General features: G+C 41.6%; 1 protein-coding gene across 2 annotated transcripts in view; it reads right to left on the reverse strand.

Annotated features, from left to right (window-relative positions):
* The window catches only part of BLNK (B cell linker), a 105643-nt gene that overhangs the window by 18853 nt on the left and 62125 nt on the right, over nt 1–24665 (reverse strand). For both annotated transcript variants that reach the window (XM_032232356.1, XM_032232357.1), the window contains 8 exons: nt 18697–18762; nt 14233–14289; nt 10861–10910; nt 9148–9185; nt 8549–8705; nt 4384–4532; nt 2800–2890; nt 193–252 (listed from right to left, as the gene is read on the reverse strand). In XM_032232356.1, coding sequence (XP_032088247.1) covers nt 193–252; nt 2800–2890; nt 4384–4532; nt 8549–8705; nt 9148–9185; nt 10861–10910; nt 14233–14289; nt 18697–18762 — 668 coding nt within the window. The remainder of the gene's footprint in view (nt 1–192; nt 253–2799; nt 2891–4383; nt 4533–8548; nt 8706–9147; nt 9186–10860; nt 10911–14232; nt 14290–18696; nt 18763–24665) is intronic.

Raw genomic sequence — 24665 nt, forward strand, 5'->3', positions numbered from 1 at the left:
TGGAGTACTTATGAGGAAACGTTCTTAAAACGTGTAACTCATTTCCCTTTTGAATCCTTACTTTTCTTTAAGGGCATGTAACCAATCTGGTTGCCTAGAATTAAAGCCGAACTCAATTCCCGACCCACTGATTGCATTTTTGGAATTGCAAAGTTTATCTTCGTTGGGAAGATAAACGCAAAATTTTCCTACCTTGCGTGGAAGGTGATGGCACAGAACAGGGAGGTTTGGTTGATCTGTTCACCACGGGTGCTAAAAATGATCGAAGCAAAGTATTAGAGGTCTCCGAGAAAGTCAAAATCCAGAAACACAGTTGAGCCCCATGCCGATCAGTTAATCAAGGTTTTATTTTTTGCTCACTCCACTGAAAATTCAGATTACTTTTTTCCAAAGGGTGAGTGATAGGTGTATTTTTGGAAATGCAGGCTGCTTTTTCAAAAGGGCGAGTGAAATGCATGTTTTTTTTTAATTTCAGAGGTCGCTTGCATGGACCTCTTTCCAAATATATAAGGGCACAGTTGGAAAAATTCGTATTTCCAAAAAAGCGAAGGCTCATGCAATATCCTGTAAAGGGGAAGGAACTTTCAGGAGAGTGCAGAAATGGAAATGTGACTCTTGTCCACAGCTCCTGAAAGCAGCTGCACCTGTACGATCCCGAGTACGGATGCATTTATTTTTTGAATTTATTTTTATTTTTTTATTTTTATTACATAGACCACACATACACACAATAATAAAATTTAAAAAAAACCACATACACAGACACAGACAAAAAAAAACCCCATCATCACATACAGCATGTGGTTTGGTTATAGGTGTTTTAACATTTATCATTCTTATACATTTATTATTTCATTTAATAGGTTATAATATACTGTTTGGGTTGCTTTATTTACCATCCCTTCCTCCTGTTGTAATACCACCTTATTTTCCCTTTCTTTTCTCCCTTCCTCCCTTCTCTACTTTCTTCCTTCCTCCTCTCCTTTCCCTTCCTTCTTCCTGTACCTTTCTCCTACTCCTCCTCTTCCCCTTCCTACCCTCTCTCCTCCTCTTTCTCTCCTTTCCATCCTCCTCTCCTTACCTCTTTCTTTCCACCCTCTCTCCCTTCTCTACTTTCTTCCTTCCTCCTCTCCTTCCCCTTCATTCTTCCCTTACCTCTCCTTTGTTCCTGCTCTTCCTCTTCCCCTTCCTACCCTCTCTCCTTCCTTTTCTCTCTCTTCCATCCTTCTTTCCTTTCCCTTTCCTTTCTCCCTCCCTCCCTTCTCTACTTTCCTCCTTCCTCCTCTCCTTCCCCTTCCTTCTTCCTGTACCTTTCTCCTACTCCTGCTCTTCCTCTTCCCCTTCCTACCCTCTCTCCTCCTCTTTCTCTCCTTTCCATCCTCCTCTCCTTACCTCTTTCTTTTCACCCTCCCTCCCTTCTCTACTTTCCTCCTTCCTCCTCTCCTTCCCCTTCATTCTTCCCTTACCTCTCCTTTGTTCCTGCTCTTCCTCTTTCCCTTCCTACCCTCTCTCCTTCCTTTTCTCTCTCTTCCATCCTCCTTTCCTTTCCCTTTCCTTTCTCCCTCCCTCCCTTCTCTACTTTCCTCCTTCCTCCTCTGTTTCCTTCTTCCCTTACCTTTCTCCTACTCCTGCTCTTCCTCTTCCCCTTCCTACCCTCTCTCCTCCTCTTTCTCTCCTTTCCATCCTCCTCTCCTTACCTCTTTCTTCTTTCCCCCGTCTTCCTTTCACTCTCTCCTCCTCTCTCCCTTTCTTTTTCCAATTGTTGTTGGTGTGTCTATTTTAAATCTCAGTTTATGTTTCCTTGGGATGGTATTTCCGCCAACCCAGACATAATTTAGTATCATTCCTTATTCCCTTACTTTTGCTAACCTGTACGGATGCATTTTGAAGGAGGTATAGGTAGGTGCTATGAATTTCTCTTTGTGCTCCATAAAACACTTTTTAAACGTCTGAGCTGGCTGGAGAATTCTGGGATTTGAAGTCCACAAGTCTTAAAGTTGCCAAGTTTGGGAACCACTGCCCTAGAGCAATATTTTTCCAACTTGGCAACATTAAGATCCCTGAAACTCAACTCCCAGATTTCCTCAACTGCATGGGGAATTCTGAGATTTAAAGTCTACACAGTTTAAAGCTTGAAAAACACTACCCGACAGCAGAATATGTTACATACAGTACAATGAAAGTAACATGCCTGCCAAATCCCAAGAAGTATCTTTTAAAAAGCTGTCAAGATTCTAGTTCTCACTGTTTTTATGTCTCATGGAAGCTATTTTTTTTAAAAACTTGGCCCTAATTCTTTACCCAGTCTTCTACTCTCCCTTTTAAAGTCCTTGCCTTCTCATAAGAAAAGGAAAACTTAATATGGATTCAAAACTCTGATGACAGGTTGTTGTTGTTGTTGTTTTTAAAATTTCATTTCATTTCATTTCATTTTATTATATTTATATGCCGCCCTTTTCCCCCGAAGGGGACTCAGGGCGGCTTACAAATCAAATCAGGGAAGGGGGGTAAAGACAAAAAATAAAAAATAAACGATACATAACAATACATAATTTAAAAACACACAACAGTCATACCATTCAAGACGGGGGCAACAGCTCTTTAGCCCCAGGCCTGTCGGAACAGCCAGGTTTTAACGGCTTTGCAGAAGGCCTGGAGGGTGGTGAGGGTTCGAATCTCCATGGGGAGCTCGTTCCCAAAAATACCCCCCTGTGTATATTTCACCTATTTCAGTCAATGCCCTAGTCACATCCCTGTCTTTCTGAAGTTGCAAAGAAAATCATCCAAAAAAACCCTTACGTTTTTCAGATTGCGAAGTGCTTTCTTCTGTGGGTTCTATATAATTGTCTTCATCATCTTCTTCATCATCAACAGGTACAACATAATCTGCCTGCAAGAAAATGCAGCGATGACTTAATATTTGCATGTTTATTATAAGGCAGACAAATGGTTTCCTCTCTACGTTCAGTAAAGTTTCACGCATCTCCAAAAGAGCCATGATGGTGCAAATGGTGAGAATGCAGTATGTCAGGCTAACTCTGCTCACTGCCAGGAGTTCAATTCCTTTGATCCTGACTGGCTCAAGGCTGACTCAGCCTTCCATCCTTCTGAGGTCAGTAAAATGAGGACACAGATTGCTGGGGAGAATACATTGACTCTGTAAAGCGCTTAGAAAGGGCTGTAAAGCACTGTGAAGCGGTATATAAGTCTAAGTGCTATTGCTAATGTTTCAACTTTTAAAATAAATGGAACTTGAGCCGAGGTGGCGCAGTGGTTAGGGTGCAGTACTGCAGGCCACTTCAGCTGACTGTTATCTGCAGTTTGGCTGTTCAAATCTCACCAGCTCAAGGTTGACTCAGCCTTCCATCCTTCCGAGGTGGGTGAAATGAGGACCCAGACTGTGGGGGCGATATGCTGACTCTGTAAACCGCTTAGAGAGGGCTGAAAGCCCTATGAAGCGGTATATAAGTCTAGCTGCTATTGCTATTGCTATTGCTATTGCTATTGCTATTGCTATTGCTATTGCTAGATAGATAAATAGATAGATAGATAGATAGATAGATGATAAACAGATATAATGCAGGGATGGATGATAGATAGATAGATAGAGATAGATAGATAGATAGATAGATAGATAGATAGATAGATAGATAGATAGATAGATAGATAAGAGCTGAGGTGGTGCAGTGGTTAGGGTGCAGTACTGCAGGCCACTTTAGCTGACTGTTATCTGCAGTTCGGCGGTTCAAATCTCACCGGCTCAAGGTTGAATCAGCCTTCCATCCTTCCGAGATGGGTAAAATGAGGACCCCGATTGTTGGGGGCAATATGCTGACTCTGTAAACCGCTTAGAGAGGGCTGAAAGCCCTATGAAGCGGTATATAAGTCTAACTGCTATTGCTATTGCTAACTTAATAGTGTCCATTTTCTGACTCATCCAGGTAACCAAGTTTTGACCATCTTGTCAAAAGCACTACGTTAATCTCATACGGAAAGGATCTATTTCCTGAATAAGAGATTGCTCTTCCCTCTTGAGATCTCATAGTGAGACACGCTTCTATGAGTGAATCCTGGTCAGCATATGGCCGTGCGAAATACAGCTTTTGAATGAACTAAAAAGCGGCCCCACTGTCAGCTTAGGAAGCCAGATTAACACCGGATGCTTCCACACTGCCACATTCTTGTGCCTGGGAAAGAAGGAGGGGGGGTGGATTTAGTAGAGGGGATGTAGTTAGATAAAATAGCATTCTTCTTTTCAGTCAAGGTCAGGGTATTTCTGCATCTGGAGGAAGAGTGGATCAGTGGTGGGTTTCAAAAATTGTTCGGACCCTCGGGGGGAAAAGGAGTAATAAAAAAAATGGGAATAAAAATGGGGAAGGTCACCTCATCATCCATTCGCTTGGGCGGAAGTTTAGGCTTCTGAACAGCAGGGGGCAGTAGCGGTAAAGTGGCTGGTTTCTTGGATAGAGATGCAGATTGGTTTGGTGGAATAGACGAGGGCCACGTCTTCTGATTGCTAGCTACTTTGTCATCTGTGAAGAAGAAAAAAATTGCATATAATTTTAAATAAATAATGCATTGTTTATTCCATTTTTCATGCAGTTGCATTTCCTTGGAATGGAACCCTACTCCTGTGTAACAGGTTCTGTAGCATCGACAAACATAGGAATTTGTTTCGGACTGCAAGAGAAAGTCTGTATCACATTAAGCGCTGTGGTGGAATTCAATTTTTTTTTGTGTTACTACGGGTTCTGTGGGCGTGGCTTGGTGGGCGTGGCAAGGGAAGGATATTGCAAAAAAATCTCCATTTTTCTCCCCACTCCTGGGGGAAGGATACTGCAAAATCCCCATTCCCACCCCACTCCTGGGGCCAGCCAGAGGTGGCATTTGCCAGTTCTCCAAACTACTCAAAATTTCCGCTACCGGTTCTCCAGAACCTATCAGAACCTGAGGAGCCGAAGTGGTGCAGTGGTTAGGGTGCAGTACTGCAGGCCACTTCAGCTGACTGCGATCTGCAGTTCGGCGGTTCTAATCTCACCGGCTCAAGGTTGACTCAGCCTTCCATCCTTCCGAGGTGGGTGAAATGAGGACCCGGATTGTTGTTGGGGGCGATATGCTGACTCTGTAAACCGCTTAGAGAGGGCTGGAAGCCCTAGGAAGCGGTATATAAGTCTAACTGCTATTGCTATTGCTATAATTTCACCCCTGATTAAATGATGATACGCAAGAGTAAAGCAAGTTTATTTCTTCACAGGACTTGAGTGCATTAAAAAAACAGTTCCTTTTCAATTGTGAAAGTCAGTGGAGTTTTGAGGGAGGGTTTATTCTTCCATTTGTCGTAATGTCTACCTTATATAGCTGGAGCTTTCTGGCTCCTGGACTTCATCTCTGTCAACAGGAAGGTTGGTTCAACAGCTGGTTTGTTATTTGGTACATGACATGCAAGAGGAGGCAAGGACACAGATGTTCGTTGGGTGAAGTGAAATCAAAAGTTTTTAACTTCCCTTTTGCCTGGAATGGAGACGATAGGATTTTTCATGCTATATGATCTATGGCAGGGGTCTCCAACCTTGGCAACTTGAAGACTTGTGGACTTCAATTCCCAGAATTCCTCAGCCAGCTAGCTGAGGAATTCTGGGATTTGAAGTCCACAAGTCTTAAAGTTGTCATGGTTGGAGACCTCTGATCTATGATGGTTTGGAGAAGTAATTTGGCCCCTTGTTTTTAAGCACATGGATGTTGGTGGCTTTGAAGATGATCAAGCTTTTTTTTTTTCAGGTCTGGGAAGTGGAAACTGTGGTCTCTATATACTAAATGAGATTAGTTTCCTTAAAGATGTTAAATACATTTGAGTTTCCTACTCGTTGGCAATTTGATTTAAGAACATCGGATTATTCAAAACTATTTCTAATTATCACAGCAAAACTCCATCAAATACCACTTATATTGCTTGACGTAGACAATGGGTCTTTGTCAAAGCTATCCAGAAAGTTTTATAAGGATATCTGAAGTTATCCTTGTGATGCTATTATACAACAAAAACACAAGTTACTTTGCTGGAACTATAATATACTATCAACTCTGGGGTGTTGTAATAACTCTTCCAAATAACGAGATATGATTTATAAATATCTGACTCAGACCAGCCCATTTTAATTAAACCACATAGCTGAAAGAATCAATTTTTTCAAATAGATTGCATTAAATACATGGAATATATTAAATACATATCAGAATATACCTTAGTTTTTAAATATGATTAAATTTATGTTTCATCCCTTAACAGTAAGTATCGAAGGTCCAATGTTCAATGGCTACCTTAAATCTATTTGTGTCATTGAAAAAGCAGTCCTATTATTAGCCTGTATTGGATCATTGACAGCTTGGAATCAGAAAAAATGGGTGAAAAATATTGTTAGTTTCCATTATGTTGTTTAAAGACAAGGGGCCAAAAGGATCCCTATTCAGTTTATTTTGCACAGTTTATTTTCCCAGGCAACCAAACCCCAAAGCTGACTTGAACCTCTAATTCAAAACTGAGCTTCAGAACTGAAGGAGCTTCTTGAATGAGAAGAGAAATGTCTTCAAGAAAAAAATAAAGGAAGTCCGGTTGCCTCTTGAAAAAGCACCTTTGAGACAACCATGACCTGGATGACTGAGAATCTCCATAGCCATAATTCAATATTTAACATAGCAATTTGGATAAAACGAATTCCGACATTTAGTTTTGATTGCCACGATGTAGAAAAGATGCCTAGACAGAGAAGAGAAGAGCAACAAAGATGATTAGGGGACTGGAGGCTAAAACATATGAAGAACGGTTGCAGGAACTGGGTATGTCTAGTTTAATGAAAAGAAGGACTAGGGGAGACATGATAGCAGTCTTCCAATATCTCAGAGGTTGCCACAAAGAAGAGGGAGTCAAATTATTCTCCAAGGCACCTGAGGGTAGAACAAGAAGCAATGGGTGGAAGCTAATCAAGGAGAGAAACAACCTATAAGAAGAAATTTCCTGGCAGAACAATTCAGTCCAACAGAGATTGGACAACAATTTGTCCGACATGATATAGGGTTTCCTGCCTGAGCAGGGAGTTGGACTAGAAGACCTCCAAGGTCCCTTATAACTCTGTTATTCTATATTTAGATAAAAACAGTTCCATTAACAATATCAGAGGCTCAACGGTGCCCCGTCCAAAACCATCTTAAACATTTCAGAAAAAAAGAGCATACGTTATGATTAGTTTTATTTTAACAAATATTCCTCAAGGATAATTGTATCTTTGGGGACACTGTATTTGGTTTGAGACCTGATCTATTTCGCTGGGGCAAAACTAAAGCTTAACATTGACGTGTTCAATTTCTTCCAAGGTCAAATGACAAATCTTTTCATTGACTGGTCATCGATCAAAAGAAAATGTAAGTTCCTGCACAGTTGTCATAGGAAAGGGACATTATAGGAGATCTCATGGGATTAATTGAGATGTTCATAAATAATCCGTGAAAAGGATTCCTTTGCAGGTAATGTAGCAAAATGAAATCCCAATAGAATGAGCTGGGTTTGAAGCTTGATAGGTTTGTCGTATTTAAACATGAGAACTTGGAAGAAGAGCAGGTATGAATTTTTCAAGAGGAAAATTGATGGAATTATCCTCAGGGAGAGAACCCCATCCAAAGGACAATTTAAAATTATCAGCATTTGTCATTCCAGGCAGTGGAATTCGTTTAAATATACAGGTCAAGAATAATTTTCGCATCGTGGGTTTCTCCACTTGCTCCTGATTATTCAGTTATTGGCTATAATATATTAAAAACCATGAGCAAAAAAATGGATGTATGTGAAAGCGTGTCTGGAGGTGAGGATGTATGTGCGCTTAAACCAGTGGTGGGTTTCAAAAATTGTTCGAATCTACTCTGTGGGTGTGGCCTCCTTTGTGGGAGTGGCTTGCCGGCCATGTGACCTGGTGGGAGTGGCTTGCCACCCATGGGACCTGGTGGGAGTGGCTTGCTGGCCATGTGTTTTCTTTCTTTCTTTCTTTCTTTCTTTCTTTCTTTCTTTCTTTCTTTCTTTCTTTCTTTCTTTCTTTCTTTCTTTCTTTCTTTCTCTCTCTCTCTCTCTCTCTCCTTCCTTTTGTCTCTCTCTCCCTTTTTCCTTTTTTCTTTAATCTCTCTCTCACTTTTTCTTTCTTTTTTCTTTCTTTCTTTCGTCCTTTCTTTCTCTTTCTCTGTCTGTGTGAGTCTGTGTGAGTCTGTGTGTGTGTGTCTGTGTCAGTGGTGGGTTTCAAAAAATTTTGGGACCTCTTCTGTAGCTGTGGCCTGCTTTCTGGTGGAACCTCTTCTAACCGGTTCGGTAGATTTGACGAACCGGTTCTACCGAACTGGTGCGAACCGGTAGGAACCCACCTCTGGCTCAAACAGGTGTTCTGCCCTTGGACCTCCCAGAATCTTAACAAGCTTTTCCCCTCCATTTGAAACTCTTCTATTTCTTTGAATTCCGTACCATTGACTTTTATCTTGAGGAACAGGGAGTGTGGGGCATAATGCGCATTACCTGCATAGACACCCTGAGCACATGTGAATGGTATTGGGATCATCTTCGGCTCATGTTCACTTGGAGGAGGCTCATAGCTGTCATCACAGTTCTCTTCTGTGGGGACCACGTACATCTCAGAATCCGAGTGGTGATCTGGATTTTCATAATCGCTGTCCTGGAAGAAGAAGGTTGTGAATCTCTTAGGAAACTGCGAGGTGCGACTTTTAAAAAACGGTTCAGTATATGATGAGCTATGAGTTTCAACAGCTAAAAGAATCCCTTATTTTAATGACCTCCCAATGTTACCTAAAGTCCCATAATTTTGGGCCCTACACATAGATTGTAATGATTGTTTTCAGATGGGAATGGTCAATCATATTCTAATTGGGTGACAGGCCATTGCATCCATTCCTACACAGCGGGATGCTAGCAGAAGTATTTTGGCTTACAACAGAGATCATGGCTTGCTTACAATAGCATGAACCTGTTAGGATAAAACTGGGTTTTTGGTAGTCCTTGTAGCATGTTGGCCCAAAAGATCTTTGGGACAGCTGTTCTCTTGGTTTTGACGACCCTTGCTAATGCCCTGGAGATATGTGAGCGGGGAAGAAACTTACGAAATCATCTGACCACTGTTCTTCTTCTTCTGTACGGTCTAAGATAAAAAATAGAATTAACTGGTTAGTCCAAATATTTAAGCAGTCACTTGAGCAAAATGTCCAAGACAAATGTTCTCATCTCTACTCCAGTTCTATAATAAAGTTAGGATTACATCAGGGGTGGGTTTCTCGCCCCGTTCCAACCAGTTCGGTTGGAACGGGGCCGGCGGCATCCTCGTGCAGCGCACACATGCGTACTAGCGTCTGTGCGATGCTCCAGCTGCTCCTGGAGGATCGCGCAGGCGCTGTATGCGTCCTGCGCATGCGTGGAAGCGCAGAACTCGTCAAAACCGGGTAAGGAGCACGGGCGGGCGGGTACGCCCTTCGCCGTTCCCGGAAGTTACTTACTTCCGGGTTCGCCGACCAACCGGTTCGCAGGGACCGCCGCGAACCGGTTGAAACCCACCCCTGGATTACATGAATATTAATTCATTATTTATATCACTATATTTGGCAAAACCAGATAGACTGGGCCCGGTAACATATTAGGGGCTCTCTAAAGCGTGATTAAACGAAGACATGTGGATTTTAACTCATTTATCCTTAGAAAGATTAATCTTGGATGACATCCACTGAAATTAATCATACAGTTAAGTAGTTGGCAGTAAAATCTTCAAGCATTCTTCTTGATCGTCTTCCTTTTTAATATAAAGGACGCAGCAAAAATCAAGCTCTATAGACAATGTATTATATAAATTACATTAAATGCTTGAATTGGCTGCAATTTTCTTCCAAACACTTTTTTTTTATTTGTTTGATACTTGAACTTTGAACATTTTAAAGCACAATAACAATACTGTGTTTCCTTGAAAATAAGATAGGGGTGCGCGTCTTATTTTCTTTTGACCCCCGAAATAAGCACTTGGCCTTATTTTCGAGGAGGTCTTATTATTTTTGAGGTGCACCCTGATTGTAAGTCGTGTGATATTATGACAATAGTCTTAATGACTGACTTGATTTTCCAATCTTATTGGCGGTGGTCATTAAGTTAACACTGCAGTTGTTAAATGAACCAAGCCCGTCATAAGGCGAGGACTACCAGCATACATTTCAGCCATATAAATCACCTGATAGGAACAACTCAGGAAAAACTCAAAGATGTCAGCCTCTGCTTTGCTGCTGCTTCGGCTGCCATTGAAACGGGGAGGGGGGGCATGGTATTTGGGAAGGGAATCATGATGTGCTGGAGGAATATTCTAGATGCTGGCCTGACCACCTCATTGCGCATGTGGAGGAAGGGAGTTTCCCGCCAAGGTTAACTGTCCAGTATTCCATCCTGGTGATGACTTTTGAAGATATCTCCCACCTGACAGTTGGGTGAATTATAATTGGACTATGGACTGGGGTGCCAAGGGGAGGGGATTGACCTATGCATGATATTCTTTGCTTTCGCGCCTAATTAACCAGATTCAGCTTTGCTTCGCTACTATTCATTTGTAATTAGTAAAAGTACACTTAATCTCAAGCAAATGGAGTTGAGTGGTTTCTTTCCTGATTATTAAATGAAGTAGCAACTGAGATAAGGACTGCCAACCACCCTACTTGACGTGATACTTGGTGATGGTGATGATGGTGGTACACATGCCGCCATCTTGAGCACCAAACCTCTGATTTACATGCCCGCATCAATCCTAAAATCTAATAACAGTGTTAATAATGTCAAGTCCATACCTGGAACATAATCAACTGGTGGTATGCTTGGTGGTGGTTTACTTGTTAACCTGTAGGGGAGGGGGGAAAAGTGTCATTTGTCATTTTTCTATATAATTATGGGATGGCAACAGTTTGGCACCGGAGCAGAGACTCTACAACTACAGGAAGCCAGTAACGAAAGACCCATGCAGCTGACACGAATTCTAAGACTAAGCAACACAAACACAGTAACGCAAAAGAATCTTCGCTTTCAGTCAGTTCTTGAAAATATATACATGTGTATATATATATATATATATATATATATATATATATATATATATATATATATATATATATATATATATATATATATATATATATATATATCCAGACATGGCTAATTCTGTGGAAAAGACAATTAACAGACAGTTGCAGATATAAGGGAAGCAGGTTGCTGGTTAGTCATAAAGCTACAGAATATGCAGTCTGTGCGATGCAAAATAGAAGATGGACCTTGTATTGTTAACAGGATGTGAGTAGGCTTCAGAATTTCTTGGTATTTTAAAAAAAGGAAAGGATCCTTCATTTCAACCAGTATTTTGTAGTTGAAAAAAAAAAGGCCTGTATGGCTTTGTTTTCTAATTCCATTGAGCTTCACAAAGACTTGATCCCTTCCATCACACAAAAACTTGCTATTTGTTTATGTAAACCTGATCAGAGTTAGGAGCTCATGTTGTAAGTCATTTGTCAAATGTCCCGGTGAGATCATGGTTTCGTAGCCAAGATTGCTCCATCCCTTCCCAAAAATCTCATTCATGGCTTTTTAAATGCCATTTTATCCACAGTTATCATTGTAACCTTGGCTGGTCTTGGAAAGGCTAAGTTGGTTGTATAGGAGCATGGCAAGACCACAAGGGACATCCAGGGTAGGTGATGGTGGGCAATTATGGCATTTCAAATGCTCTAAAAATAATAATAGAATTTAATGCCTGGACATTAATTTTTAAGAACAATTATCAGAGAAGGTAGCAGGATTTAGCTGACTTTAAAAAACCTGAATAGGGTCAGACCTAGTCGATATTTGGATGGGAGAATAAGAGACTTCCACCAAGAAGTCCCACAGATGATCAAGGGGGATGGCTGAGTTGGGAAACTGAAACAAAGCATCCCATTCTTTTCTTATTGTTGGCCAAGAACATCCCCCCCCCCACAAAAAACCCTAAACAAAGAAAGAACATCTCCATCAGGAGTGGCATTCACTTACCTTCCCTACCGGTTCACAAATTCTGCGCATGTGCTATTGGCAAAAAAAGGGGCCTAAATGGGATGCCATAGAGCCAGGGCAAGTGGGCGGGGCCCGTGACCTGTCAAATGCGTGCACGACAAAAGCGCACCGACAAAACCGCGGCGCTAAAACCGCGACGTCATCAACGCGCCGACAACAGCGCGCCGACAGAAGCGCGATTTAAGTTAAGGTAAGGGTCAGGGTCAGGATCAGGGTCAGGTTTAGGTTTAGGGTTAGGGTTAGGGTCAGGTTTAGGTTTAGGTTTAGGGTTAGGGTTAGGGTTAGGTTTAGGGTTAGGGTTAGGTTTAGAGCGCGCTTCTGTCGGCGTGCTGTTGTCGGCACGCTTCAGTGCTCATTCGTCGGCGTGGTTTAGAACTCGCGGTTTTGTCACCGCGGTTTAGTCGGGTGTGCTTTTGTCGGGCGCCCTTTTTGGCGGGGCCACACACGATTTCCGCTACCAGTTCCGGCGAACCGGTCCAAACTGGTAGAATACCACTTCTGGTATCTATGGAGTCACCGAAATTCAATCTTTCCTCAGGGAAGCTTTTACCTAGATTTCACGCAAGCATCTTTTTTCCCCACTGACGTTATTCACTACCTTGAGGACGTCAGATAGGGGGGAAAAAAGGAAACTGTTTCTGAAATAAGGCTTTCAAAGCACTTTTCAAGATCTCCTCGGCAAGAACGAATGAGAATGATGCCAAGAGCCTAAGGCACCAGGAAACCAACAGCAACAACAACAAAAAAAACCCTTCTCATTTTGCCCTCCTGCTTGTGAGTTTTATTCTCCCACAGAAGTTCCTTGTAAAGGACACAAGAAAGATGATTATTGGAGCAGCAAAGCATTTTTGACAGGGTCCGCGCCTCCCAGATTCAAGAAACCTACTCAAAACCAGGATCTAAATTCAAAACCAAGACAGGAGGAGCATTTGCCGATGAGAAATTTAATAGCTGAATTACCAATCAATTTAGAATATTAAAACTGCAAGAATTTGAATCCAAACTATGGCATGAAAGCCTGAAAAACCTGTTTTTTTAAAAAAAAATAAGAGTCTCAACTTGAAAGTACTTCTAAGATTGGGGTGGGGAGAAAGGAGGTCAGATTAAATAACAGCAACTGCTGTGCAATAGCAATAGCAATAGCAGTTCGACTTATATACCGCTTCATAGGGCTTTCAGCCCTCTCTAAGCGGTTTACACAGTCAGCATATCGCCCCCAACAACAATCCGGGTCCTCATTTTACCCCCCTCGGAAGGATGGAAAGCTGAGTCAACCCTGAGCCGGTGAGATTTGAACAGCCGAACTGCAGAACTAGCAGTCAGCTGAAGTAGCCTGCAGTGCTGTATTTAACCACTGCCCCACCTCGGCTCTCTGCAAACATTGTGGCTGGTGGCCCAGTGGGAAAATCAGGGCTACCAAAAATCAGAGTTTTTGCTCTACTACCGTCGTATTCCAGCAGTAAAATCGGTGAATTATTTGGAAGTAACAAAATTCTGATTGGGAGGAACTTCCTGTGCATTGCTTGCCTCTTTCCTACACTATGTTAAGGTATTAAGCATCTCTTATCTGGGAGGAAACCATATCAAACTCCATGAGGTTTACTTCGGTGTAGACCAGGGATGGCAAACTTTTTCAGCACTGAGTGCTGAAAAGGGAGCACTTCATATGTGCTCCTCTGGGCCACGACCAGGAAGAGGAGGTTCCTAGCACATGAATGTGCTGCGTCACCCGTTCCTCTTCTGGGTTTCTGACGTGCTTGCACATGTGCCGAGCAGCTGGCTGGCCCACATGTCCGCACTGGAAAATGGAAAACCAGCAAAGGCCAGCTGATCATTGCGTGCACGTGCGTGTCAGAAACTCGGAAGAGGATCAATGTAATTCTCATCAGTTAAAGAGCTTTCCAAACGGGAAAAAAAAAGTTTTTGCACTCTGCAAACCTCTGAAAAACAGCCCCCCTTTTTCCCCAAATAAAAGGCATGAATAGCCTTGGGGGGGGGCTTGCTTGCTCCTGGGGGGTGGGGGGAGGAAAGAGCAAAAAACAACAACAACATCACACTGACAGCAGGCAACAGGACATCATGCTAAAACAACCAGCGGCTTGTGCAATACTAAATTATCATACCGATCCCATGTATTTTTTCCAGTTTTGCATATTAAGGCCACTTGTTCGTTTTGGAACCTAAACATCGACAGGAGAAAAGGGATAAAGAAAACAGTGTTTCTCAAGCAGGTTAGATTTGTGTGCTTATAAAAGGTTTTTAGCACCAATATCTATTGTTTAAATAAATGGAATTGCCTAAGACAGTGTTTCTCAACCTTGGCAACTTGAAGATGTCCGGACTTCAACTCCCAGAATTCCCCAGCCAGCATTTGCTGGCTGGGGAATTCTGGAAGTTGAAATCCGGACATCTTCAAGTTGCCAAGGTTGAGAAACACTGGCCTAAGACATGCACACCACCAATACTGTTGTATTATCTCAAAACAAAGAAACAAATAGTTTAATGTTCAGCTCAGTTAGAGAAGGGGTGTCCCAACCTTCTTGGCAACTTTAAGAATTCTGGGACTTGAAGTCAACAAGTCTTAAAGTTGCCAAGATCGTGTGCAACCTGAATTATAGTAGATTTTTCAGTATACTCAGGAACTCTCTAGAGAGAGATATTCCATATTATGTCACCAGTTCCCCTTTTGTGTTCAGCTCTGTTGCAATTTATGGCCTTCTTTTTGATGCCACTTCCTCTCTCTTTACAAGGTTCACCTCATTTCTCTATCTTAGCTCAGCAAAGGAAACTATCTGGGCCTTCTTAAGACGTGATGGGCTGCTGTGGTCATCAAATGGAATGATCAAGAAATGGTGATTCAGTCTTAGGATTTAAGGGGCACTTGGTTGCCCCAGCAAAAGTCCATCTTCCTTTTCTCTTCTCCTTTTTATTTCCAAAAGTCAAAATCTTTGGACTGGCCAGTGAATTGTAGTTTATTCTGATACATTGCCTGCAGGCTTGATATTTTATTTCTGCCAGTTGCTCTTCTTTCAGATGTCATCTTCTTGACAGAAGGCTGGTCATACAGCTTTTTTATATTTATTTATGCATTAATCAAATCGATAATAGCTGCCCATCTCATCAAAAAATGACTCTGGGAGGTGCACAATAATAACACGTCCGTTAACCAGCCAAACTTTTAAACTCTGAGAATATTGTCATATTATCAATAAGACCTTGATGTCCTTACATTTTGCCTAGGGGAGAAAATACACATCAAGTACAGCTTCATATAGTAGGAAAGCTACTACATCTTGCCCTTGGCTGCAGAAAGCCAAATATACTAGTATAAACTTGTCATCCCCTTCCCAACCCAAGACAATCCCATTGGCAGAAGACCTATCCTGATGTGACTGGGCCTTCTTGTTTCCGATATAAAAACCAGGCATTGTTTTCCCTGTTTTGAGTCAACACAGACTCCCTTTTGCTGTTTACCAAATGACAGACACCTGAACTAGTCACCTGAGAATACCTTGTGCATCAAAGCCACAACACAACAGAGAATTGCAGAAGTTCGGCAAAACTCAGGCTAATTCAACGGAGCCTCCCTTGAAGAGTTCATATGTTGTAGCAAGTCAACCCAAAAAATAGGGGACAATTTCGACAACAATCTGTGAGGCTGAGGGGGACCTTTGTCATCTTCCCACAGGGCAATGATACCTCGAAGGCTCAACGTTATTGGGATAGCGACAGTTTATATCTGTTGTTCAAGGTCATAATATGTGAGGTGGTGCATCTTTTGTTCTGTCAAGCACAATCTTTTCTCAATGATAGTTCCATTGAGTCTCACATGATAAGTCTAGTCAAATCTAAGTATATGTTCTCTATCTCTTTGATGTCCTTTGTTGGCTACCTCCGAAGAGGCCTTTGTCAAAAGGCTGAACTGATTTCTCTCCTTAGAGAATCGGAGAGTTGCGGATTTTCTGGCATTAGTGTGCCTTTTCTCTCAAACAACTGCGTGTTACAGATGGGCAAGAGAGATAGCACATCGCTCGCACGCAAACATTTCACAACAAGTCCTAATCAACTGCCAGAAAGAAAAAACATTTCGTGGGGCTGAGTAACACTATCTTCAGATAGACAGAAACATTCCTTTCCTCGTTAAAACCCCAGGAGAAAAAAAAAATTGTCCTGCTTGGCAACTGGATTTAAGAAAAAAAACTTCGCCTGAATAACAAGGGACACAATAGGATTGGGCCGCATTTCATTTCTCAAATGTTCTTTGTTGTTAGTTGCGAAGTCGTGTCCGACCCATCGCAACCTTATGGACAACATTCCTCCAGGCCTTCCTGTCCTCTACCATCCTCTGGAGTCCATTTAAGTTCACACAGACTGCTTCAGTGACTCCATCCAGCCACCTCCTTCTCTGTCGTCCCCTTCTTCTTCTTTTGCCCTCCATCGTTCCCAGCATGAGGCTCTTCTCCAGCGAGTCCTTCCTTCTCATCAGGTGGCCAAAGTATTTGAGTTTCATCTCCAGGATCTGGCCTTCTAAAGAGCAGTCAGGGTTGATCTCCTCTAGGACTGAACACCTTGCAGTCCAAGGGACTCAATGCAGGAGTCTTCTCCAGCACCACAGTTCAAAGGCCTCAATTCTTTGGCGCTCAGCCTTTCTTGTGGTCCAACTTTCACAGCCATCCATTGCAACCACAATGTTCTTTAGAGTGTGCAAAACACAACATTGCAGGCCTCTTTCCCAGGAATGCACTTTGAAGCAGCCTTTTGGGTGAAATTCAAAATGCCACAGAATCCTAAGAAGCATTTCTTCAAAGTCCAACTGCTTCAGAAGGCAGGAGAGAGTTCTTATGATCCCACGGACCGAAGAGGAGGGGCTGCAGAGTGCATTGAACACAGGAACCCCCCCCCCGCTTTCCCCCACCCCCAATTAGAGCCTAGGAGAAGCAGAGGCCTTTAAAGGCCTTGAGGGATTCAGGTTTGGGTTTTCGAAAGGAAATTTCTGGAGGGAAATGCACGTTAATCAGGAAGGATTCTTGTTCTGGAGCATTTTTCTGTAGATAACCTATATTGAGGCAACTGTTTCAAGGATAAATATAAACTTAAAAGTACACACAGCAGATGTGTGTGGAAAATGGCTGCTAGAAGAACTGCTGCAAGATCTCTGAAGGAGGGAGAAGCAATTGTGTTTGTTTTGTTTTATCATGCTGGTTGCAACAGCAGCAGACAAGTTGACGGGACCCTTCCAGATGACATAGGCAGCAGTTTCAACGCAGATGTCGAAACTTTATCCATTCAGAGAACGTTGTGCAATGATTGAGACAGAAACGCAGATCTTCACAGATTGGATATCATGATGTTATAAAACGGAATAATCACTGGTCTGAAATGCTCCCCTCGATGTGGGTTGCATTGTAGAGATGGGCTGGATTCATGTTAAATCCTAGTTTGAATGACTAAATTAGGCAGAACTAAATTGGTTCAAACAATTTGCCGATTCCAAATAACACAAAACGGCTTTATGCCTTAAAAGGTGAATGAAGGTTCTCTGCATGTTGCAACTTGTATCCCTGGTGATTTCCTGGTTTGCACTAATGTGACACCCATCGTAGGTAGATTTTGCAATTCTCCACATTGCCCCTTAAAGCGGGGGGGGGGGGGGGGAAGGGAGGGGAGGATTTGCTGTGAATACCAGCTATTCTTATTTAAGGAAAAAGCGAGGAAGAGATAGCATCTGAAACAGTGACGTGCGGTGAGGTTTATGACTGGTGAGGCAATAGCAATAGCAATAGCAGTTAGACTTATATACCGCTTCATAGGGCTTTCAGCCCTCTCTAAGCGGTTTACAGAGTCAGCATATCGCCCCCAACAACAATCCAGAGAGGGATCCAAGTTCTCTCTGTGTGTGTGTCTGTTTGAGAGAGGGGGGAGGGAGGGAGAGAAGGAGGAAGGAGGGGGAGGGAGAAGAAAAAAATGGGAAAACTTATTTTGCAACGGGGGAAAAATGCTGTCGCTTTACATCGGAACTGAGCATGCCTGGCTGTGGAATTCTGGGAGTTGAAGTCCACAAGTCTAAAAAGCTGCCTCACCAGCCATAAAACTCACCGCACGTCACTGATGGAGACTATATATTGAACCTTGGTGTAGATTTGTGTCCACCAGATGTTACTGAACTACAATTGCCAGCTTCACCCACCATAAGGGATGCTAGCAATGTGTGAAAGTTCCAAAACCTAGTTGAGATTTCCCTAACAAGGGTGATGACCTTATATATGCATACCTTTTTCTATACAAAAGAATGGCTTCCTAATTCTTGGTGACGACTCAGCTGTTTAAGATGTTAGAACACAGCTTATATGCATGTTACCAAAACAGATTCTAAACAGTTGGTTGGATAAGACAAGAGCATCAAGAAAAATCTTTTGTATTTGATGTACAGATTACACTAACCAGAAATGTTGTGGCGGCAAGCCCAATTGAACATAAAAAAAGAATAACCAGGTATATAGATACATTTGACATAATTACAGAGAATAAGCATCAAAATCAAAGAGAACAATAATTCCACATGTGGATTGCTCGTTTACATAACTTACTTTTTGAACTTGCTCATTATTCCACTATCATTTTTCTTGATATCATGCACTATTTTTTGAAGTTGCCTATTTGAAAGAAAATGGTAAGAATTACTACCAGGTTACACCATTTGTTACATTAGAATACATACTACAACATGCTGAAATAAGGCAATGGCGAACCACTTTCATACTGTTACCAAGAAATGCCATAAATCTGTCCATTGAGCTGACAAAAAGCTGAGCATGACTTCTGACTCCCAACATCATCAACAACTAAAATGTTAACATTTGCCATTGTATTTTAATGTCTTTAAAGTACTTATCTTCCTAGTGAATCTATTTATTGGGAAATGTTTGTGACTCAGTGTCATGAAAGCATAGCACAAAATCTGCCATTCGACAGAAGACATTGAGGAACTTCCTAGAAAGAGAATGTACAATTATATAAGTAAATTATTATAAGACCTGTGGTGGCGCAGTGTTTAGAATGCAGTACTGCAGGGCTAACTCACTGCTCACTGCCAGAAGTTCAATTCTTTCTATCCTGACTGGCTCAAGGTTGACTCAAGAAGGGCATTATCATTGTTATTATTATTCAATTGTATCACAGTGGCCAGTTGTTTCGCCGGATTTGGCATTGGTTACTAGTCGGGCCCCACCCAGGGGCCTAGGACGTCGTAATGTATTACACATCATCATCATCATCATCATCATCATCATTATCGCAACAACAGAATTGTATCACAGCGGCCAGTTGTTTCGCCGGATTTGGCATTGATTACTAGTCGGGCTCCACCCCTAGGACGTCGTAATGTATTTTCGTAATATGCGTGCAGATCCAAGCAGTGCTGCTTTTTGCATTTGACTGATGGTGATTTTGTCAATTTTTAACTGTTTTGAATGTAATTCCAAATAAAAAGAAATCTAGGGTTTTCACTAGGCCACATGAGGAGTGTGAAATATCTACCAGCTTCAAGGTTTGCTCCATGACTGTGAAAAGGAATAAATTTGCTGTATTCAGTGAAAGAGAAACTGCTATGCAGCTGTATTTATTTTGGTTGGCTGATTTTTTAGTTTTGTATAAATAGGTATTCAGGTGAACCTTTTTCACCTGATTATAGCTTATGAATAGTGGGTGGGCCTTGCAGGTTCCAAACAATTCCTACAAATGCCCTAAAATATTGTGTTTTGATTTGTTACTGATTTAATTTAATTACTCCAAGTTACTTGTAGAATCATAGAATGCATTAACCATTTAGGGCAGGGGTGTCAAACTCGTGGCATCACATTGTCGTCATGTGATATATCACAACTTTTTCCCCTTCGCTAAATTTGGGGTGGGCGTGACCAGTATGTGACGCATCCATGGATCGCGTGTTCGACACCCCTGTTATAGGGAACTGTTGTGACTCAGCAGATGTCTGCTGTGAGTCTTTTCGGGATACAAGATTCATTATGCAGCTGGGGCTTGTTAGGGGCAGGTTTGGAGATAAAAGGACGGATGCTGACACGCCCAAGTTGCAGGAGTCAACGTTCCTTCATGCGTTCCTTCTTTGGTACAACATTGCTTGATCATCAATCGTGATTTATGGAAGATACACTTGGATAAGTGCTTTCTGTTTCTTGTAACCCTGATTCAAGGCTACACTGGAGAAGTTCATTGCTTGTAAGAGTTGTTTTGTTTTTCATTCTGTTATCAAGTCAGAGACTGTATTTATGTTATTTTTGGGCTTGAAGCCAGTTTGAACTGAGAACTGATAATGAAAGTTCCTTTTAAGTTTATTTGTCTTGCCGTTTGTTACAAGCCGTGAAGGGGGGACAGAACAGGGAACCTACTCATTGTCTTAAATTACACCATCCATGCAGATCTGGCCATTCAACAGAGGGTTGCAGGAGGCCATGGCAGCTGAAAACAGAATTTGGGAGCCCGTTTTTGAAGCTAGGGTGAACACAGGCGCCCCTGATAGGAGTGACAATGAGCTGGCCATGCCCCCCCCCGAGGTCAAACACAACCCTGATATGGTCCTCAATGAAATCCAGTTTGACACCTCTAGAAGTTTATGTTATCTGACTCTTCTCACCACTCCTCACAGAGAATAATTTCCAGAATTTATCATACTAATAAGGTAAACAATAATACTTTATTAAGTCTTTCCTCACTCAAAAGCCCGTTTAGTAAAAACTGGAAGATGAAGAGTTGATAACAGTCATTTTCACTCAGCTTTAGGAAGAAGGCAGTGGGAAACTGCAGTTCTGCAGTTCGGCTGTTCAAATCTCACCGGCTCAAAGGTTGACTCAGCCTTCCATCCTTCCGAGGTGGGTAAAATGAGGACCCGGATTGTTGTTGGGGGCGATATGCTGACTCTGTAAACCGCTTAGAGAGGGCCGAAAGCCCTATGAAGCGGTATATAAGTCTAACTGCTATTGCTAGGCTATATCTATCTATCTATCTATCTATCTATCTATCTATCTATCTATCTATCTATCTATCTATCTATCTATCTTCTGTATCTATCTTATCTATTATCTATCCATCCAAGGCTTAAGGTTGACTCAGCCTTCCATCCTTCCGAGGTGGGTGAAATGAGGATCCAGACTGTGGGGGCGATATGCTGACTCTGTAAACCGCTTAGAGAGGGCTGAAAGCCCTACGAAGCGGTATATAAGTCTAACTGCTATTGCTATTGCTAAACCACTTCTGAAATGTTGCCAAGAAAACTAAAATCTAGGTCAGGGAGGTGCCAGGACTTTAAATATAATGAATCAAAGACATACGCAAAAGATATTTTGCTCCTTAGGTCATTATAGCTGATTTTATGTTCAACATAAGCAATTTTGCAATTCTCAAATAATATAAATTTGTAAAACCCGTGATGGCCAGGTGGTTATGATTCCCACTTTGATAATATCACCCATCAGTTTAAAGGGATCAGAGCACAGAATTCAATACCCTTTCCCACAGAAACAGTGGAACTGGTTTTTCAAGTTGACATAACTTCACCACAAAATACTTTGAATAGTTGTGTGAAGGGATGTTAGTGACTGATCACTGACAAATGTACATTATCATGGCCAGAAAATGTTATAGAGCATTATATCAGATTTCCCCAAATGATCACATGTTGAAACTACAATCTCACAATATACACTTCCTTGATTTTCTTGGGAAACAAACCCAGAATATTTAAAAAGGAAATCAATAGAAAATCTTCTGCCTATAGGCGTTTGAGGTATTGATGATATTTACCTACAATCCTTTTTATCTGAAGGGAAGAATTCTAGTTTTGGATTATTTTTTTACAAATCTAAAAATGTTGGGTAGTCTGAATAGAAATTTATAGAAAGCCCAGCGCTGATTCCAGGAAATTTCTACATTTCATGAGTTGAATCCTTCCCTACATGCGAAGGTGTTGACAGATACTTAGTCCATCTAAAGAGGGTTTTTCTTCATAAAAGCAAGTGGTTCCATGAATCTTCAGTTTCTTTGGAGTGCTACCTTTCAACATTAATCTCATGGGCTAGTTTCACACATCACAGTAAGCCATTAATCATTGTTTACAAACCATAATTGCAGGCTTTGAACTGTGCTAAGTTATAACAAAAAGAAATCACATATTTGTAATCCTGCTGTGATTTGGTTTGATCCCACCCAATTCCTAAGCAGGTATGTCCATGATGGGGGATAACATTTCCAAAGAGGCAAATCAGGGGTGGGTTACGAGGTGACGCAGTGGTTAGGGTGCAGTACTGCAGGCCACTTCAGCTGACTGCTATCTGCAGTTCGGCAGTTCTAATCTCACCGGCTCAAGGTTGACTCAGCCTTCCATCCTTCCGAGGTGGGTAAAATGAGGACCCAGACTGTGGGGGCGATATGCTGACTCTGTAAACCACTTAGAGAGGGTTAGGGTTAGGTTTAGGGTTACGTTAAGCGTTAGGGTTAGTTTAAGGGTTAGCGTTAGGTTTAGCATTAGGTTAAGGGTTAGGTATAGGGTTAGGTTTAGGTTTAGGTTAAGGGTTAGGCTTAGGGTTAGGTTTAGGGTTAGGTTTGGGGGGGTTAGGTTTAGATTTACGCGTTAATTTTAAGTTTACCGATCACAGCGTGCTGTTTTTGTCGCGCTGTGATGACGTCACGTACACGCTTTTGTCGAGCGCGCTTTAGTCTACCGCGGTTTTGTGGTGGAACCATTACGGCCACCATTACTACTGGTTTGGTAGTAAAAACCTTTGTGTGCGCTCCGCGCGTACATATTTTCATTTAAAACAATCCGTGCATGTGCACAACATTAAAAAAAAACAAATAAAAACTACATTTTTAAAATGAAGATTGTTCTGTGCATGCGCAGAACAGGAAATCAAGATGGCGCTGCCGATCATAGAACCTGTACAGTCACGTGTCTGCGGGAGTTACTACCTATTTGGCTGAACTGGACCGAATAGCTAGGATCTCATCTCTGAGGCAGATATGTTTAGACAATCCAAGGTCCATTCCTTTTATGGGTGTGCAATACACCAGAGACATGTTAAAAAGGATCAGATTTTAGATTGTCAGGACAAGGTTTTGAGGTGGTTGACCCACTTTTGTATCCAACTTTTTCTTTGTACTAAGATTCCTAACTATCTCAAACAGGGGTCTCCAAACTTGGCAGCTTTAAGACTTGAGGACTTCAAATCCCAGCTATGCTGGCTGAGGAATTCTGGGAGTTGAAACCCAAATGCCTTAAAGTTGCTAGTTAGCAATAGCAATAGCAATAGCAGTTAGACTTATATACCGCTTCATAGGGCTTTCAGCCCTCTCTAAGCGGTTTACAGAGTCAGCATCTTCCCCCCAACAATCAGATAGATAGATAGATAGATAGATAGATAGATAGATAGATAGCAATAGCAATAGCAATAGCAATAGCAGTTAGACTTATATACCGCTTCATAGGGCTTTCAGCCCTCTCTAAGCGGTTTACAGAGTCAGCATATTCCCCCCAACAATCAGATAGATAGATAGATAGATAGATAGATAGATAGATAGATAGATAGATAGATAGATAGCAATAGCAATAGCAATAGCAGTTAAACTTATATACCGCTTCATAGGGCTTTCAGCCCTCTCTAAGCAGTTTACAGAGTCAGCATATTGCCCCCAACAAACAATCCGGGTCCTCATTTTACCCACCTCGGAAGGATAGAAGGCTGAGTCAACCCTGAGCCGGTGAGATTTGAACCGCCGAACTGCAGATAGCAGTCAGCTGAAGTGGCCTGCAGTACTGCACTCTAACCACTGCGCCACCTCGGCTCTTTTTAGTTTGGAGACCCCTGGTTTAAAATTATCTAAAACCTATCTAAAAGAACCACAACTGTCTAAAATTAAAATTGGCAAGAGTGTAAAAGAAGGAACAATGGAAACAATTATGATAACATGTATGTTTGGGTGAAATATTAATTGATGGTATGACTTACTAAGTCCAATTATCTGAGATTGTATGATACAATGAATGTAAATTAAATATATTCCCACATTAGAGCAGTTGGTGTGTCTCAGAGTGGTTTATAAACCCAGCCGTTATAAAACAAATGTATCAGAAAAAGGAGAAAAACAAAGAAGGAAAGAAGATAGGACACAGTTCAGAAGAAATATTTTTTTTCTGGATTTTCTGTTTAATAGAAAATTTTGATCAACTATATGTCATTAAGTCGATGTCCACTATGAGTGATCACATTTTTCCCCCCAGGAGTAATTGCATATACTTTGGGTTATTGGTGTGACAAATTGAGCCGATTAAAACTTTTTCCTAATTATAAGTGTTTAGAAACCGAACGTTCCAATTACTTCAAATAACCTTCTTAATCATGCATTTTTCGAAGAGAAAGAAGTCTTGTCAAAAAAGGAATAACAGAAAAAACTTTAAAAATTAATTCTGCCAGCTTTAACCTCTGATTGAAAACTGACACTTCAAGTGATTAATTGCTTAGCTTAATTGGCAAAGTTGACAGAGCTG

The sequence above is a fragment of the Thamnophis elegans genome, chromosome 15, assembly GCF_009769535.1.
Source record: "Thamnophis elegans isolate rThaEle1 chromosome 15, rThaEle1.pri, whole genome shotgun sequence".
Classification (NCBI taxonomy): Eukaryota; Metazoa; Chordata; class Lepidosauria; order Squamata; family Colubridae; genus Thamnophis; species Thamnophis elegans.